The 20,159-nt window shown below is 42.5% G+C and overlaps 2 protein-coding genes across 3 annotated transcripts in view; one reads left to right on the forward strand and one right to left on the reverse strand.

Annotated features, from left to right (window-relative positions):
• Window positions 1-1,874: 1,874 nt before the first annotated feature.
• Window positions 1,875-20,159, forward strand: part of prkcab (protein kinase C, alpha, b) — a 79,969-nt gene continuing 61,684 nt past the window's right edge. For both annotated transcript variants that reach the window (XM_062408779.1, XM_062408778.1), the window contains exons 1-2: window positions 1,875-2,148; window positions 2,415-2,446. In XM_062408779.1, the coding sequence (XP_062264763.1) occupies window positions 1,982-2,148; window positions 2,415-2,446 (199 nt within the window). In that variant the 5' untranslated portion in view covers window positions 1,875-1,981. The remainder of the gene's footprint in view (window positions 2,149-2,414; window positions 2,447-20,159) is intronic.
• On the reverse strand, window positions 2,651-4,060 carry LOC133971429 (uncharacterized). Its single transcript, XM_062408780.1, has 5 exons — window positions 3,944-4,060; window positions 3,781-3,839; window positions 2,876-3,707; window positions 2,771-2,801; window positions 2,651-2,694 (listed from the first exon to the last, which is right to left on the reverse strand). Exons 1-4 carry the CDS (start codon window positions 3,964-3,966, stop codon window positions 2,783-2,785), a joined length of 933 nt encoding a protein of 310 aa, XP_062264764.1. The 5' UTR covers window positions 3,967-4,060; the 3' UTR covers window positions 2,651-2,694; window positions 2,771-2,782.

The raw sequence follows: 20,159 nt of genomic DNA on the forward strand, positions 1-20,159 counted from the left end.
GGCTAGCACCGGGGAACTTCCTCTCACAGGCTCCGTGTGACGTCAGCGTGTCAGCAGCGACGTGCCGAAGACACAATGTCAGTGAAGAGATAACAAAACGGGATAAAGAGCCACTTACATCCAGTTGTGATTTCAGCGCTCAAAACGGTTCGAAACTTCCTCATCACTTTGCGTCACTTCCGTCTTCCGCGATGGAGCGGCGCGTGCCCGTTGCCATGGAAACCTCACACCCCGGATTCCCGATCCCTGTCAGTCACATTCATCGTCTTTTTTAATTTGTATAGACTCAACAGAACCTGTGTTTACCCACTGTTATTATAACAAAGTACCCGCATTAAAAACAGGTCTATTTGATCAATATATTCATTCAACTTTAAAACGGTGAAACTTTATGGCTGAGTGGTGATGGAAGCCACTTTGAGTATTAGACACAGACGCTGGATTGAAGTTCACCAAACAGGATTTAAAAACCTCTGAGAGCACGAGGAACCAAATATTATCTGGTCTAACGAGACAAGAGCAGATCTTCAAACACTGTTTTCATTATGGCATTTCATAGAAGATATCCGTCCATTTCGACCGATCATATATAGGATAAAATGACATTTATATTAATTTACTTTGAAATGTGCAACATAATAGTGTACAGAAAGTCTGAACACTATCTGATGCCACGTTATATCACATATTGAAACTATTTCTTTGCATTTCACTTGTTTTGTTTGCTAGTTTTCTGTATTTCTGAACTCGTTTTAATACAAGATATTTTATGAGACCAAAAGATAAAGAGTGTTACAGTATTTATTCAATTTAAAGCCTCTGCTCTCATCACGTCGCTATTTTAACTAAAACACAGACTCAGTCAGGATGGAAAACATTTTGTTTTTGCTGAGACATGATTCTCAGCTTCATCAAAACCTGCAGCGTATATTAATTCCACTGGGTGGCGAACAAACGCTGTTTGTGGTATAATCAGCAGAGGATGGAGAAATATGTCGCCTTCAAGTGCTCCTCGTATTTTTTTCTTTCGCTGTGTTTGTTGTAATTTGTCGTGTTTTGGAAGTTAGCTCTTCAGTAAAATAACATTGTGGTTGTTCTATAGTGTTTGAATATAAATCAAACATGTATAATAGATTTGTATATTCATACAAGTATATATGCTTAGAACAATCTACTAATGCTTATATGCATACATTTATTTCAACATTTCCCTATACATAACACGAATAAGATATATACAATACTGCCTGTAGTGAAAGTGTATGTTATATATTCACACACGCTTCCCTGTATTTTTACAATGTGATGCTGTAACAAATAAACATGTCTGAGGACAAGATTAGGTTTCTTTCAAAAGACGCTTAAAAATGACTGAAATAAATGTAGAGTGCTTCAAAATAAGACGTGAAAACTAAAATTTAATGACCATTACAGTTGTAAAATCAGATTTGGGGGTATGATAAAAATGTTTCAAACTTGGATTCAAAGGAAGCTACGGACAACCTTCTGCATTTCCTCAGGTGAAGTGTCCCACAACTTTTTATCTTAAGCCCTTTCCTCTTTAAGTCTATATTTCCAGGTTTGGTTCTGTTAAAGGCCTTTGCCAGAGCAAGTCAACTTGAGGATTAAAGATAAGTCAGACCATTAATGCCTTGTAAGTTAAGTGTTTCATTCTATAGTTAAATGCTCCGCCCCCCTACTTGAGCATCTATGATATATATAGATCGTCCTGGTGGTCAGTTTGACGATCTCCAAAAGCTCCCTGTTGAAGTGAGAATTTCCCACAGCACGTGAAGGCGGACTGGCCCCGCGTCACAGTGTATGGAAGAGACGCGCTGAGCTGCAGAGCAGGTGAGTGCGCGGACTGAGGAACAGCGCCACTCCTCCCTCCGGAGCTGCGAGGACACAACCAGCACCTCCACTCATCTGTCGGGACAGCGGCAAGGGCTGCGGAGTTTGCCCTCCTTTTTTCTTTTCCATCATGGCTGACCACCTTTTACACTACAGTGACTCCGCAGGGGTCGGAAACCGGTTCGCCCGCAAAGGTGCCTTGCGCCAGAAAAACGTGCACGAGGTGAAAAACCACAAATTCACCGCGAGGTTTTTCAAGCAGCCGACGTTCTGCAGCCACTGCACGGACTTCATCTGGTAAGAGACACACCCCCGGTCATTTCCTCTGATCAGTGTTGAAGTGAATTTCTTTATGCAAAAGTTGTGCAGCAGGGAGTCTTAACATTAGTAACGCAGATTTAAGTCATGAGCACATTTCTGCTGTGGTCGACTTTTGCAGATTTAAAGATATTAAAATGGAATAAAATAACTTATAAACTGGTGACAAAGTTCGAGTAGATTTGTACATATGACTGACAGGGCACCTCCAATTTGTTTTAACACTGATGCCTTTTTCCTTGCAGGGGATTTGGGAAACAAGGATTTCAATGCCAAGGTAAAAGACTCAACTGACATCAACAGTGCCATTTCAAAAACCTGCATTTGACCCAAAGGACACCCATAAGAAATGTACCACTAAAGTTGCACCATTTTGTTTGGTTCTGTAATTTTGCTTATCTACCATTAAGCATAAGCAATTGTGTTGTAGGCAAATACAGCTTGAGGTTGGTTATTAAGTCACATTGAAGCACACAGCAAATTGTTGAACTTTAAAAAAGTTTATTTTCTGGAGCACAGGTCGTTCTGCAACCAAGAAGGCAGGGGTTAGTCATTGGAGCTTTCACGTTGAGATTTTTAATGTTAAAATCAGAACATTTACCTTTTGTGGACACTATCCATGTATGCGTGTTCTGGAAGGAAACGCAATGATTAGGCATATTTTTACAAGCATTAAAGAGACATCATGTTGAAGTGGAGGATATACCTTTGAGGGTTCTTCACAGCCACAGGGGCAGCCGCCTGTCTCCTTGAAGGCGCTGGTCTTACTGCCGGCCCAGAGGCTAATCCTGGAGAGTATCTGGATTTGTTTAAGAGGTGACGGACTCTCACAAAGCCATCTTTGTACTTGATAATGTAGGATGGTGGTGGAGGAGGAGGGCGGAGAATAGGTTCACTCACTCCCACTGGAACTTCTTCCTTTGGGCTGGCGACTGGTTGTGGTTGGTAACTCATTTGAGCAGGGGCTGAGCTTCCCGTCGCAGATGAAGCGACCTGTTGAGCTCCTGCATTACTCGGGTACATTTGGTAGGAGGGCTCTGAGGAATATTCAGTAGAAGACCCTGTGCTCGTATAGCCAGCTTGACCGGCCCCTCCTGCAGTATTAGAGACACCATCACTTGGGGACTGCTCTGCATTTTCTGAGGGATACTGAAAGACTTCCTCATAGACAAGATGGGGAACATATTGGGAGCCCCCGCCTTGTGTACTGGAGTCAGTGTTGGGGCCTGGCTGAGGCCCTGCTGGGTTACTGGGCTTGTAGTTGTGGCTTAAAGGAAACATGAGTGGCGAGTTGGGGTTTTCCAGGCTCCAGTCCCTTGACTCACTATTAACAAAGCTCTCTACTGCAGGAGCACTAGGCACAGTTTGTTGAGTTGCGACCGAGATCGGCTCCCATAGAGCTGCAGGCTTGTTGTAGCTTGTGTAAGCAGTGGCACTCGGCTGGCCATCGGAAGGCTGCCAGTCATAGGACATAAGCGCCTCATCTTCCACATAGTCACCCATGTTTTTTGAGTCAGTATTGTACGGATATCCATACCCTGCAGGATTAACAATTAAAGATTAAAACAGATATTCCTGAGGCCTAATGTGGTAATTAAGGAGAGTCATCACCTTTCATGGCTGGTAAACCAACATTGCCATTAAACAGCAAAAAGCAAATCCCTGAAATCCTGCAAGAGAAGCCAGTAAAGCACAAACATTAATTAAAGTCCCTATTTTTAAACACAATTGGAACAAAAAGTGCTCAGAAACTCATGGCGCTAATAAAACGTACCACAAAAAGCATCCAAGAGCCATGGCTGTTAGTAGACACGCGACGCCTGTCCTCCTCAGAAGCTGCGGTAGGCGTGATCTGAAGGACTGACTGAACTCGAGTGTGACCTCTGCTCGTCCCGTGTCTCCTTCTTATCAGGTCTCACTTAATGAAGAACATTGGCAGCAGCTGCAGGCAGAGCAATCTGTGGCCCGAATCATTAACAGGTGTGGCGGCTGGACAACACTGCCACCCACTGGTCAGTTGGAAATCCAGACTTAAAATAGTGTCCAGTTTGTTAATGCTGAAATCTTCTCTGATGTTTTTCTGTTCGAGGAGCATTAACCACCTTTCTCTGATTTGAAACATTACATGTCAACAGTCATAATCTATAAAAGACCCATCATTAATCATGTTTGTTTTTCACCAGCATCTAGTCCCCACTGACCCTTTCCTGGTGTCTTTGCACCACAGTGACTAACCATCTGTGTCCTCTCAATCCAGTGAGTGTCCCTGTGCAGGGTCATGCTACAGAGACACGCTTCAGTGAAAAGATCTGTGGCTCTAATTAACTGTCTGGCTGAACTTCGTCTCTCTCTGTACCGCATCCACATGGACAGTTAGGTTTTGTATGCATTCAAGCAAATGCTTTAACTCCACCTTTAGAAAACCACTGTGTTTTCTTGCATCATGGAGTCTTAGGAGATAGACAAATGACATTGCACCTGATTTATGTTTCACCTGCCTTTTTCCTAAACGATTTCAAACTCCTCACTTTCCATCTAGCTGTGTACATACAGTATGTGTGCATGGGCTGACCTGTCTCCTTGCTGCTCTGTTGGTCAGCGTTGTGTGAATATATTATGGAAATGAATGTGGACGGTGCTTGTTCCTTCAGAGTCTGCATAAGGAATGCATTGCTTCTTCCCAGAAGCGTATAGTGGGATGATCCTCCAGTACGCCATCATGTACAGGCCTCTCTCTTTTTATGTGTCAGGCTTTGTGCTTCCCTCTGTCAAATTCTTGCAATATCTCTGGGTAGGGTGTGAGGGAATTTTGTCAAAGTTATTCAAACGTTCACCTGGACGCGAGGACAATCAAAATAGACTATGGTAGTTTTAAATGTCAAAGGTCCAAGGTCAAGGTCAATGCGAACTTCCGGAATACTTTTTGGGGCCGTGACTCAAACGTTTTATTATATTCCAAACACACTTGGATATAAGTTGACCCACTGCAGACAAGATGCAACTGCAAGGATATAATTCTAGTTTCTTTGTGGTTTCGACGCATAATGACTTTTGTAATTGTTGATAACACTATACAGACATACAACACTGGATTGTTATGGCATTGGGCTTTGAGTCAGCCAAGGGCAGAGAGACTGTAGCTCAAATACATGTTCTCATAAGACTTGAAATCAAGGCATATTTCTCTCTGTGAATGAAAACTTCATGCAAAAGGCTCCAGAGCAAATCCTCAAAGAGCCGCCAAGTCCTAAACTAAGCTAAGAACTAAGCTAAGCATTTATGCCTCTTCCAATCATTGTAATATATGCAACTGATGGTGAAAATGTTCCCTGAATGAGGTACAGTTCACCTGGCTTCTAAGAGTGAGTAAAAAGATGAGTAAGCATGGCTCCTATCATCAACCCTCTTTATCAATTTCCCTTCAGGGTTTATATCAGTTTATGTGTTTTTAGTCTCCTGTGATCGCCCAACTCAACTGCATAATGTCAAGAAGTGGAGCGCCACCCAAAGTAGAGGAAATGCCTCTGTTTGTGTGTGTGTGTGTGTGGGGGGGGGACTCCAGTTCCTAACCTCTGCTTCTGTCTGGTTGTGGATGAAGGATTCGTGTGATAGAATTACAGATGATTTAATTACTTCAACCTGAAGTGCGGAACTGTTGTCTCCTCCTCCTGGCAGTGAGATGAATTACACAACCAGAAATGTCTGCAGTCCTAAAACAAGAATTATATTAGTAATCTAATGGCTACATATCCTACAATGAATATTTTACAAATTTCAACTTCTCAAGGAACAGTCCCTCTTCTACTTGCGCTACAAAATACACTCCAAACATTGTCTGGGTTTCTCTTTTCTATTGATCACTTCCTGTGTTAGACTCTAATCCTTCCTCTAAAAAGAGTTAACTTGAGCATCAGAGACCTCAGATGCACCCTGAGCTTCCCCTGCCATACTCCAATTTGCTTTGGTGTATTCAGTCTCCATCGCTACTGTTGCTCTTCAGGTTTAGCAAACTTGCTGGTAGACGTAAAACGCATCGCTGCTGGTGCACAGCATGGGCGTGCCGCCACAGACAGACACAAAGAGAGAGAGAGAGTTACCTGCCAGTATTCTGTGAACTTGTTTGGGCAAGAGCTTGAATGCTACTGGCGTTACTTTGCATTTAAGGCTCCCACACTCCAGCTTCAATAACCAACATCAAATCCTATAATGTTTTGGTCATAAGCTTCACATTCAGAGTAACTAACCTATTCTGGTCACCATAGGAACTCTATTAGATCTGAATCACCTCTGTATATTGAAGAAAACACATTATTTTACCTGGCAGTTGAATTGCAGTACAGTGTTTTGCATTTTCAGAGAGGGGCAATGTGTGAGTCTCGTTGGCTGTGACTTGGACCACTGTGGAGAGTCTGCAACTGTGATACGTCCTGTCATATGGACATGCTGAGTTATGTCCTATACATGCATGACCACTATACACTCACCTTACCAATACATCACTGTCCCCTGGACATGCCGGTCAAGATCCGTGAATTATTCTCTATCTCACACTGTTGAAGAAGTGATAAACAATCCCTGGATCTGCCCCCTGATCCGGTACCACAGCTAAATGGAAAGATCCAGTGTGTAACATTTAGGTGAAAGGGATCTATTGGCTAGAAGATGAATGTAGAAAATTCAGAGGGATGTTTTCACTAGGGTGTAAACACTCACTCACCAACACCATGGTGGATGCTCTGCTCTCCCCTTCGCCTCCCCCATCTTCCCCTGATGCTAAAGTTGCGCCTCTCTGGAAGTGACTGTGTCATCTGTAGTGTTGAGAACCCGTGGCAGGGGAAGCAAGCACTCGATCAGGACACAAGGAAGACAGGTGAGACATGGAGGGAGAGGCAGTCCGAAGTAGAAGAAGAAGCGGATGCAACAATGTAGACAGGGTGGAAAGAAGGCGAGAACGTGCAAAGGTGAACACAGGAGACTAAATAAACACAGGAGGATCTGCAGTTGCATGGGTGGCAGTGCTGGGGTGAGAGAGACGATGAATTGAAAGAGGCCTTTCACACAGTCTGGCTTCTTGCTACAGAGTTTTGGCAAAGACAATGCAAACAGTGGGACTACTCAGAGCGGATGAAAGAGAGAAGAGTGGAAACAGTTGTAGATGTCATGTCGACTTGATGGGCGATTATAAACTGGGGCCAAGTTACATCTTAGGTCGTCATGTCTGGGATTGTCTGGGATTGTCTGGTGTGCGGAGGGTGGTGAAAGGCTTCTTCTTCTCAGACTTGTAGCAGATCTTGTCGAAGCGACGCCTGCAGTAATCTCTGACCTGCTCCAGGAAGATGGTGTTAAAGGTATTTATAAACTGCCTTCGGGTCAGTTTGACTTACATCTTCAATAAGAGACTTTTTTCGCCACTTGCAGGTGCACTGGAAAAAAATGTGTGACTTATCGCTCCGGATGAGAGGCAAGGTGCACCCTGGACACGCCGCCAGTGTATCACAGGACCAATATACTATATATATAGAGAGAGAGAAAGCAAGAGAGAAAGAAACAACCATTCACTCACACTTACATATGATTTAGAGTCTCCGCTTCAACCTGATCCCAATCTGCGTGTTTTTGGACTCGGTGGGAGGAAGCCAAACTCCCCCTGGGAATCAAACTGAGCTCCTTTTATGCAGTGAGGCAATGGTTGTTTAACACTGCACCACCATGCCGCTCCGTTTCAGTTGAAAAAGTAAGCTGTAAGTGAACATGTTGGAATAGATTTGCTTATTTACACATCCAGCATGCAAAGGGAACCGTGGTTTTCAGTCGTGTAGTAAAAGCTCCACTGTGTTCATCAGCTGTCTGTGGCTGTTTGGTGCTGAGCAGGTTGTAGTACAGGAGGTGCAATGGGTTCAGAGCTTATTTGCCGCAAACAGCTGTGTGCTGCAGCTGAAAATAGATGCCATAAGACCGGTGAGAGTGAACCAAAACTGTCATGTTGTGGATGGACAGCTAAACGAGGAGCTGAAATCATGATTTACATCTGTAAAGCAGAGGAGAGCTGCAGACTCGGGCGATAAGTCACTGGAAGTTCACAGGACACCATTCACCCCATTCACATTTCCACAGTATTTTCATCCGTTGTTTGACTAAAATCATCTATAGTGTACTCCTAAGCATCCATTATCTGGATCACTTATCCTATCAGGGTTGGAGGGGAAGGCGGCTGTAGCCAATCCCAGCTGACATTGTGCTAGGGGCGGCGTACACCCTGGACAGGTCGCCAGTGTGTCGCGGGGCCAACACGTTTACACCCACGACCTGGACAACTGTGTCGTTAAAACCCTTTTCATTTAGTTTAAAGTTCATTCAGATCTCCATTAGCCACTCTATTGTAACAGTGATTACTCCTTCTGGGGTCTCTACAAGTTTTTATACAGTACTTCAGTAGCAGGAAGTCAGTAATATCTATGTTGCACTTCAAATAACACAACCAAGACAATAACCAAACTTACATAGATGAAGACAAACATTGTTCGTAGAGTCGAGATCAGTGCTTTATTTCCCAGGACATCTAGAAGGATGGATGTTTGCTGCCTGATTGCAGCCTTACTGCTCCTTACTGTCATCATCTGTGATAGTCTCCATCACTGTAAGCAGCCCGTTTTATTCTGTTTGAAATCTATTTGCATGTGAAATGCAGCCAGTTCGCCTCCTCTCATCTCCAACCCAGCGCTCATCAAGTGGTAATGATGAGATCTTTGTCACGATGAGGGTGTTCGGTGTGGGCTGCTCCACCGCTCCCTGAGACATTAGTGGGTGACACCATGTATGTGTCAGTTAGCGTGAGGAGGGCTGACACATGCCTCCAACACGGCTGTCGCTGAGCCATAACGGCAGGTTGGAAGGGGAGCCAATCCCTTTCTGCACTCAGGAAGGAGCGGCGGTACCTCATTTACCAATCAAGAGGAAGTCAGGGCGTGCTGGACCATGAGGGTGAGAGCTGTGGGTGGGTGGGGCTCCAAACAATAAACATCTTACAAAGGAGTAAGATTCAGTGCTGCTCGTCTGAAGTGATGCGGATGAGATCTGAAGGGTCCTCCTGCTCCATCTCTGCTCTGACTGTCAACATGGCCTGGATATATAATAATCTTTTTTATGAAACAGATCTATGCTTTGTTGCTCTAATATGGATTTTTAAAAAGACATACGTATCAATCTCCTCCTCAACATTGTGGGAGTTGTTTTACTCTAGTTGAATGTTCATTCTGCCACGTGGGAAAACTGCACGAGTTAGAGAATCTATTAATTTAAAAGCCCTGCATTTTTATTTATTTTAATATAAAAGCTTACATGTGCCAAAAAAGTGAAGCCTGTTCATTACAAACTTTTTTTTTCACGACTGAAATACAAATCGGTGGAAGGAAAGATATTCAGGATAGCACACTGTTTCATACATCGATCAGTTTCTACATAGTGGAAGATGCAGGGGGCAGGACATGATGTTTACATTCCATTGTGGAGATCTTGTGTTGTTGTTTTACAGCACATTGACATGGGCCCTTATTGTCAAAAGCTTTCAAATCGCTTTGTCTTACCCAGCTGACATCTTTGTTGGCGTTTTTCTACGTGCGTGGGACCTCTTTGTCATCCTGAGATATTTGTTTTCTTTCCTTTTTTGCGTCGGCCACTTGTACCAAACTGACTCGGACATTTGCGTTCCCACGTACAGCCCCTCCGGAGGATTTTCAGGAACACGTCTGGACCTCAGTGCATGGCTGAAAAAACCTTAATAGTGGAGGCTAAGCTGACTGGGATAATTACTGTATGTGTTGGCTGACTCTCCCTCTGCTCGTTTCTGCTCCATATTCAAAATGCCCCTTTGTGCTATTGAGTGCTGGGTCTCTCTCCCTCCCTCCGTTACTCTCCTTCTCTCTCTCTCTCTCTCTCTCTCTCTCTCTCTCTTGCTCTCCACTCCTTCACTCAAGACGACTGTAGCAACAAAGTGGGCCACTTCCATGTTGTTATCATGGTAACAGCTCTTCTGGGCGGTTTTAATGGGGGTTTTACATTATCGGATCTCCTCCAATCTTGGTGCAGCCCTTCGGTCCTTTTTATTTGGCCAGTTAAACTCACATGCAATATTTAACAACCGCGGAGTGCAATGTTTCCTGTTCAGACCTTTTAGGAAGTGTGTGTGTGTGTGTGTGTTTCTGTAATTCCCCTTTCAACAGAATCTAGACTCAAAATGGACTATTGCATTGAATTTTCCTTCAGGCACTACTGGTGTTTTTCTCTCTCATCTACAAACAAACCACAAACACAAGGTCTATTATGTTCTGTACATTATATATTGAAATACTGAGTGTATCTTCAAATTCAGCCACACTCTCATTATCCTCTGTCTGCATTGGGGGGGGGGGGGACCTTAACAGCCTGCAACCCGAAAGACATTTAGATGTGTGTGGCAGTTAGCTCCCCTAAAGCCACAGTGACACAAGACCGTCTTATGTGTCAATATAAAGGGGATTGCCACAGTCTGGGTGCAAGACAAAGAGCTCTCATTTCTAATTCCTCACTGTGAAGAGGGGATGACGATAAGGAGGAGAGCGGATTGGCACCAACAATAAAAAGGAAGATGGCAAGGGGAAGTATAGAGGAGGCTAGGTGATGATTTAGAGTTTTCATACGTACTGTACTGTAAGCTGGCCAGTGCCCATAACACCATATGATTGTTGTCTCAAGGCCTTTGCACACTAGACATATTTATTTCATATTATTAATCTTTATCCCCCTCCAGTCACTGAAAGCTTTCACATCAGCAGCAGAATTTAACTGCATGATATTGAGGCTTTAAAACATTTTTTTGTAGACCAAGGTCGATTTTTTGCCCCCCAAGGTTTCTCTTCTGACTAGGGTTGCAAAATTCCGGGAATATTCAAAGTTGGAAACTGTCCATGGGAATTAACGGGAATATACAGGAATTATCGGGAAATTGTGTGGGTAATTTATACTAACTGTATTTACCTTGTCATATACAGACATAAATACAAACATTTTGTTTTGTCATAGGCTGATGTGAGCACTGAGGAAACCTTTGGTACTTGACTGTATGCTTCTGCATCTTTGTGTCATTCTTAACATAGGTCTTTGCACAGTATTTGCAAATGTACACAGTCTTTCCTTCTACATTGGCTGGGGTGAAATGTCTCCACACATGAGATAGTGCACGTGGCATTGTTCTGTAGAATAAGATGAGAAAAAATCTTGTAAAAAAACACTTAGGCAATGCCAGAGATATAAATAGTTGGCCAAACAATTGGATAAAATTGATGGATAAATGAATAGAAATTGGCTAGATGAACAGATGAACCATCCTCAATCAGCATGCTAATATATTTCCCTGGTAATATCATTGAAACTTACCTGACTACTCCACACTACAGCAGGCCTCAATAGCCCTGCTGTAGTGTGCAGGATGCTGGGAATTATCTGTGCATGTGATGGAGAAATACACAATGCAGGGTTGAAATTCAACATGCAGCGTGTGCTGCATTCCATACATCTTTAGAATAAAGTTTTGAATGATGTTTTTATTGCTCAGCGCTTAATTTCCATATTTATTATTTTCAAAATTCCCGAGCTCAATATTCCCATGGCAAGTTTTCGGAAAGTTTTCGGAAATTTACCGGAATTTGTCCTCCCCTTTAAATCCCTACTTCCTACACATACACATCCAACCGATGAGACTGCTCGTATAATTTTAAAGTACTAGTATGAGAAGTGCCACACCCTCGGCATTCTGATATGAGTTTATTTCCTCATTTATCTAAAATAATTGTCTCACAGTTACTTTTGTCTTTAAAAGGATGATGTAGCCGACTTGAAGCTGCTGTTGTAGAAAGTGATTGAGCCAAATGCAGCTGGGACTGTTAACTAACAAAGGGGACCTCAAATTAATTCATCCAGAAACTCAAATTAATCCTGAAGCAGTTGTGATACAGTGTAAACTCCTGAAACCGGCAGTTCTCCTCTCCATCAATATTGGGTCTTGCACCAAATCACCATTGCTTAATGTTGATTCTATTCAAGGTGCATTTTTTTGCTTTGAATCTTATATTTTATTTGCTAAATCTCGCTTAATGTGAAACGTGCATTGCCTCCATTTAGTGGATGTATGTGGATAGACAATGAGATCAGTTTAAAAACAAGCATTTATAGGCATGCATATTTTAATGTGGATCCCTTGTGCATAGATGGAATTTGAATCTAGTTTGGTAACAGTGGCCATTTACAAGTTGACTATTTTTAAGAGAGGTAATTACTACTTTCTGCTAGAAATAGGGATTTGGGATTCCAAACACTGATATGAATTCTGCAGAAATGCCACTGCTTTTCTAAGCAGGAACAAACGCCCTGCAGCTCACTGCGTGTTCACAGTCACCTTTCCCACTCAAAACGTCTTCTGCTTTAAATGTCACAGAATCTCTTTTCAACTAACTCCATAGTTTGTCGATGTATTTGTACTCATTATGAAAAAGCGACTGTAATTACTTACCGAATATGCCAATATGATGTGTCAGAGTTATCATGGTAGCAGTTCCTGGTTCCTGATGTGCCCCCTCCCCCCTTGTTTCCAAATAATCCTTAAGTGATGATTCAACTTGGGAGCTTGTCATCACCTCCTCAGCCTCCATTTATGCAAATAGAAAAGGCCTCAGTAGCCAGGACAATTGGATTGTGAGCCTGTCTGGATGAAACGCTAAAACAGTATGTTAATCATGATATGAAATCCCAGACATAAGGGGGGGGGGGGGGCATCTTGAATCCAGTTGTGGACAGACTCTGCCCCCGTTGTCAGTGTAGCAGTCACCGCCACAAGTGCAATATTTTCATTTTAACAGACTGTCTCAGCCGATCATGTCAAATTGTTTTGCTTGCATAACACAATGTCATGTGGTGACATTAAAATGGGGGTCTTTTTGGAGGCTCGGCATTACACAGCTGAGAGTGGGTAGTTAATTGTTGGGGAGCTGCCTGTGTGTTTTTGCTGTGACACAATAAAGTGTAACGCGATGACACATGCCGTTCCCTCATATTATCTCTTTTGACAAACAAAGGCCAAAGACCATTTTTTCAGAGACAGGGCTGGGAGGGACGCTTCTTAGAGACGAGAGAGAGAGTGCTGCAGATTCTCCAAAGATGTGCGTGATACTATCCTCGAAAAATGTATAAATGCTTTTGCCTGTGCTCTGTGCATAAACAACAATAGAGCGTGACAGAAGCAGTCACTGTGCTGTGATTTAATCCGTGCGGTTTCCAAAAATGGCAGCGAGAGGAGACCCAGAAGAGTTTCCTGACGAGATGCAATAAACGTCTGGCTCCGAGTGCAGCCGCAAATCTGCTGATAACTTTCTCCCACACTTTTAGAACTAAAAAATGACTTCTTCGTCCTTGTGTGGTGCCACGTTAGATTTTTGAATGCTCATGGTATTGTGTCCGTCTTGTATTATTTCATCCATGTGCAGACAGAGGTGAGGAGTAGCCTTTTCCTCTATCTGAATAATAAGATTGGCAGCATGTTGAACCTTCATCCATTATACATGTTCACCAGATATATATATAAAAGACGCCATCAGCAAATAAGACCTACACTCAAGCATCGGCCATTTAACCTTGTCACTCCACTGAAACCATCTCTTGCCATGACTATATGTAATGTGTTAAATGTTACTTGGTTGCAAACTCAAGGTGAGCGTATTAATAAAGTGTGCGCTTGTGTACGGAGTGTGCAAAAAAGGTAGCTGTCTGTTTTAGACAGAAAGACTCAAGTGCTCACCTCTTCGTGTCTCCGCACTCCAGCCGTACTTAATGAATTCAGAGGTGATTACACCCACAGCTATTTCGGGAATGGTTTAAGTCAGAGATATCGCATCTTGACCCACATAAGGTGATCACAATGAGCACTCAGGAGGATTTGGAGCTCGCAGGGCCTGCACCTCATGCAGCTGTGTGTGACGAGAGTGTCCTCGGGTCCGGGGATGAAAAGCTAAACATGAGAATCTGATTTTAATTTGTGGCTCCTCTCTGAGATCTCATACTGCGCGTTCACCTTCGCACCAAAGGTTGCAATCGTCTGCGTTGTCTATCAAGGAAAAGGTCATTGTGGGATGAAAATCAATAACCTTAATATAATGTCATCATGCGTATTCTTCAGCACTGCGCAGAACCCATTCCATTTTGGTGGTGCTCCAAGAAACATTGAGAGATCGGGCGTTTTCTCAACATTTTTATTGATTTGAAATCAGACATGTTTAGGGGTTTGATATTTATGAGTTTGTGCATCTGATGCAGATCAAAATCAAAATGTGGATCCAGTGAATTTAAATGTGATATCATAAGGGGACTGTTGGTTTCTTATGTTTTGCTATAGTCACTTTATAAAAAGGTGTCAGTAAAATATTTAAAAGAAAAAGCGAAATGAGAAAGATGCAGATGAAATGGGACTAAATGCAACGTAATGGAGAAAAAGCACAGAGTGCGGGGCTAAGATGAACACATGGGACTTTCCCAGCCCCAGTCCTGTTTTTTGCTATTTCTGTGCAAGGACAAAGATGCAGGGGGACATACAGGGAGAGGCAGAGGGTTAGAAAATGTGTGAGCCAGTTTTCTGAGGCGTGCGCTCCCTCTTCCTGCTCCTGTGGTGCTGTAAGCGTGTGTGTGTGTGTGTGTGTGTGTGTGCGTGTTGTACAGTGTGAGGGTCACCCAGTAAGAGACTGCAGCGAGGCTCTCAGTCATCCTCACACCTCGCTCCCCTTTTTACCTGACAGCCCATCTGTCTACATATTTACCAGCGGATACTGACTCCACACTGTAAACAAATTAAAATATGCAAATGTTGGACCTGAATGCGAGGTACCGTGCAGGATGAGCTTGGAAATTGGAATGAGCCTAATGAGCATTTTACCTACAAAGAGCAGTAGTGAAATAGAGTTGAGAGATAGCAGGATTATATTTTGAATGCCAAGCTGAATCATAAGTTGTGAAACCTCAGTGTGTTTTACCTTTTCATGCTGATTTCTATTCGCAGACCTTTTATAAAACCTAAAAACATGATCAGATATTGTTCCCTGTTTTGACAATCTACAGAGAAAACTTAAAACATGTTCTCCTCTGCTGTCTTTGTTCATTTCAACCAAATAAACAAATTAATAAATTTTTAACGAATCGTTAGATTAATCTTCATATTTAAATATATTTAGAAAGGTGAGTTAAAAGGTAACCAAATTAATTCCACTAGAATCCCAGAACACTGATACTATTGACCTCTGTCAGTTATTAGCATATTATATTCCTATTCATATCTACCCATCCTCATTTATACATTTGTCATATGTTTAATTTTAATGTGAAGCATTTGAGCTGATTTTTATGTATGAAAGTTGCTGTATAAATACAATTTATTATCATTATTTTATGCACAACTACAGTGTTCAACCCACATATCTGTTGAATCTGGGAGCAATTATCCTGTGTCACTGAACTTTGTTTATGTACTTTTTCTATCCATAATATCTGTCTGAAGATAAAGTTGTATATTTCTTACACTTGTTCCACTTCTGCCTTATTTTTACATATATTTATGTTTATGTATATAACAAATATTTGTTGTTGCCATGGTCACCCTTTTCCTGTTTACCCTGATTACACACGTGTGGGCATCTTGTAAATGACCATGAAAAGGGAAATTGTATGATATAAGCTACAGATAGTGTGTTCTAGCACATTCACACATTGTGAATATTTAGTGCCTGTGTTGCTGCATCGTTGTGTTTTCATTATTTGTATTTACTTTTTACTGAAGCATGGGGCTTCAAGGTCTTTTTAGGAGACCTTGAATCCCCATGTCAAGTAGGGAGAAAGTAGCTAAACTAGCTTTAACTTAGACTGTCTCACCAGCTATCACCGGAGGCAGGAAACAACATGAAAATCCAGCTGCAGAGATCAGAGGATTTTTGTCTTACAGAACGTCAAAAGCTCTCAAATCTTGTTTTTTCTTCGTTGTTTACACATCACATATTAGAAAACATCAGCAATGCGCCCACTCACTTGCTGTGAATGGAACACTTTCCTGCTGTAGACGCACATGGACTTACTCCGACATTTGATTTGGGGGCTGGCAAGAAAACATCCCAAAATATGTCCTGATCAAGTGAGTATCCAGAATTCAGTGCATGTCTAAAAGCAGCTACTAACAACAGTGTCAGTAGTTTGGTTTTTACCTCAGTCTCTATAGGTCTTGTGAAATTTCCATATTGTTTTATCTCACTCAAAAATCACACTTTCTAAAGAATAGCAATTTCTATTGTAAGTTCAAATCTCCAAAAGTCACATTTCTGTCGTCACTCCAGATATTAAACCACTACATTTTTTCTCTACTAGGGTTTTCCACTGTTATTGCTTGATGAGCTATTACTGGGTGACAACATCTACACTGCTTGTCACATTTATGGAGATTAAGCTTTTATATCTGTGTAAAAAAAAACACATCACACAGCAACAGACGTGAGTTAATGTCATGAAAAACTGCAGGATGATGATATACTGTGATGATAAGTGAGAATATGTTCAGAGAAGGCTCCAGGCCAACATTGAAGGGGAAACACATCATACACACACACACAAGCACGCACACTAGAATGCACATAGTCATTGTGTATGATATCAGATGCCTATATTCTGACAGGCTGCTAATATGACCAACTGAATTGTCTGAACACATCAATGCACATAGGAGCCTTCCACCTCCTTCACTCTGTCTTCTACATGCATGCATTCTCGTGCAGGTTCACAGGAACTCCATCTGCGTTGTTCTCACTCCGCTCTCCCCTGGCGGAGCGGGGGGGGGGGGTTAGGTCAGGAGACCGGGCCTGTCAAGTCCGAGCCTCTAATTGAAGGTGTCACGGTTGTCCCCTCCTCGTCTTTCCCAGCCTCCCCGCTCCACTCTCACAAATATAGCAACAGGCTCCACGGGGGAGAGTCGGCGCTTTGCGACCATGTTTTTTTTGGCATCGCGGTGGTAGAATGGAAGGAATTTTATCCCTTTTGATCTGTGTTTATCGTCTCCAGGGCTCCACTAATGAAATTATGGGGAGAGTGTTTCTTAGACTCTGTGCTCTGTGTTGTTTATGTGTGTCCTTCTTTAACTCTCATGTTTTTTGTGGAAACAGCCTCTTCACTTTATCTTGGACAGCATAAAAAGATGAAATTCAGAACAAAAGCCCAGATAATGCTTGATCAGACGCAAATACAGTTATACATCTATCAATTAGAAGAATGAAAACATGTATTCATTAACACTGTTACCTTTGCTGTCTTATAAAGGACTTGTGTGGGCTCAGGCGATTGCATCATTTCTAACCAACTGTCATATTTCAGAGCCAGCGTCCTGGCAAGAGTGTCGATGTCGAAATTTAGGGATTTAAGGAAAGCAGGCAAGACAAGCATGACAATTAACACAAACTGGTTTTTAGTCACAAATTACTGTTAAGTGTTTATATTGCTCTGTGTCTAGACAGGCAAAATAAACATGCAAAATGATGGAAGGGGCTGCCCAAGAGATCTCCCCGCTAGCTCAGTATTCAAGCCAGAGGGAGGAAATGCTAATGCTGAATGAGAAGCTCTTAGTTGTTATGTGTCATTAGGATCATAAGTCTGTTGTTGGCATGACTGAACTAGGAAGTGAAGCTCAGTGTGCTGCTGTAGTCTGTGTTGAGCGTTGTTGCTATTGATTTGGAATCTCCATTTACCTTTTGACGTGTTAATATATCATGTTCTTTTTCAAAGGGCAAGGTAATAAATACTACATGGATTTTCAATAGGATTTTAAAGAACCATCAGCCATGCCTCTGTTTAGAAAGAGGGACGCCATCACTGCCGCCCAATAGTGAAGCCAAAGTGTCTTGATCGCCACCTGGTGACTGGCTGCAGTTTAGGTCATGAACCCTGTCTCCTCCATGTTAGTGGATGCGACATGGATCAAACTAAAAAAGTCAAAGCACGTGTCTAATACATTTTCATCAGAGATGGTTTGTGTCATTTGATGATATAAAAAACGGGGTGAGACGTCATGATGACTGACTTGTGATTGGTTGAGTGCATGTATCCGTGGGAACTCTTTACCCTGCCTCCATCCCCCGATCGCTAGTGGGAGAAGCTTGATCCATTAAATGTTTGGCTTGAGGTAGAAAATTACTTCAATCATTATTTTAATCTCAGAGCTGTTGCCAATTATTTTCTGTTGATAAAATTGATCAACTAATTGCTTTAGCTGTGGTCATGTATCTTAATTGAATTTGTTTTAATTTAGCGTTCGGTAACTATGTTGCATGACCACGTGTTTGCCGATGTACGTGGACGGGTTTCCTGTCACAGACTCCGTATGAGCTGTTGCTGGTGAGAAAGGACCAACATATCTCTCTGCAGAGCGGGGATAGTAAGCAATGCATCAACCACACCCCGCATGGCAACGGACAGCACCACCGCTCACACCTACTCACACACTGTACACGCACATGCACGGACTGGTCTATGGTGGACGGCTGCTGTGTGTCTTTCACACGCTGCAGTCTGTTTCCATCTAGCAGATAATACAAAAGCACATTATCTCTGCAACACCCTTGCAGGCTCTGTAACGCAAACTGAATGTCAGACAGACACGGTAGCCTTGACAAGTCAGTTCAGACTGTGTCAACAGCTCTTTGATCTCGGGCCGGCAGTGTGGATGGAGCAGATCCCTTTGGAGCAGTGTGGTGGTGGTAACCGTTGAGTGAGAAATTAGGCGTCCATCTGTAAGAGAGGCTTTTCACGAGGAGCCACAGCTTCCTAGACAAGGTCGTGCTTGTCTAGGTTAAGCTGATTTGTGTGAAATGTGGCTGGGAATTTGTGCTTCTGCAACAAAGAACCAATGGAAATCAGGAGCATTACTTTCTAAAGAATATGTTTATAACGCGAGGCTTTGAGGGACACGTCTGCAATGTATTTAAAGATGAATTCTGAACCGGATCCACCCCAATATGTAATGCTTTCTTCCTTGTCTCATACCCTACCCTTCCACAAAATGTCATGAAAATCACTTTATTTTTAGTTAAAATGAATACTTGAACATTCATCCCTGTGATAAGAACTACGTGGGGACAGCACCCATCTTTGAGAAAATTATATTTGACGTGTTCTTAGATTTTTAAGTTCGGTCCATGTCCCATCAACTAACATGGAGGAGGAAGGGCCTAATCTGCAGCTAGCAACCTAGGGGAGATGGAGCCACTTCGGCTTAATTTTTTGGGAGCTGTCATGTCATTCATTCTTGTGTACAGTCTGTGGTCTGCTCTGTTGAGGACCTTGTAGCCTGTAACCTTGACCTAAACCCGCTGCTGATAGAATTATGTAAATCTTTGTCACGAAGGCTTGAACAGTCAAACAGTCAATCAAACCGACTTTTTTTGATGGCGTCACCAGAAGGTCAAAGGTTTTACATTGAGCACCTTGGGTCATGTCTAAATATAAGTGAGGGTATATACTGTATATGCACTCAGTGGAAAGTTCCTATAAAACTATCAAATAACTGAAGACAAAAGGTGAATGTGGGTATTCATATATCATCAAATCATCCATTCAACCTGTGTGACATGTTAAAAGGGATACCAGTCAAGCTCACTGCATTTCCATTTTCACTGACATATAGTCCCCTGTTTGCTCAGTAGGATCATGAGTTATTTAGAGCAGGAGACAGCAGAAGTGCTGACCACATATGCTATATATAATAGGTATAGGTTTCTTTATCTCCCTCTGATCTCTTTGACTTTTCTTGACTTTCTCAGTTTAAGAAATACCTCATCAGTCACTCACGCAGACGAAAAGTTTGGTGGATGTGCATGTATCCATGGATTAGTCTATGCGTGGCTATGCAAACAAAAAAAAGTGTCAAAAAAGCCCTTTTAGCAGCA

The sequence above is a fragment of the Platichthys flesus genome, chromosome 16, assembly GCF_949316205.1.
Source record: "Platichthys flesus chromosome 16, fPlaFle2.1, whole genome shotgun sequence".
Lineage (NCBI taxonomy): Eukaryota > Metazoa > Chordata > Actinopteri > Pleuronectiformes > Pleuronectidae > Platichthys > Platichthys flesus.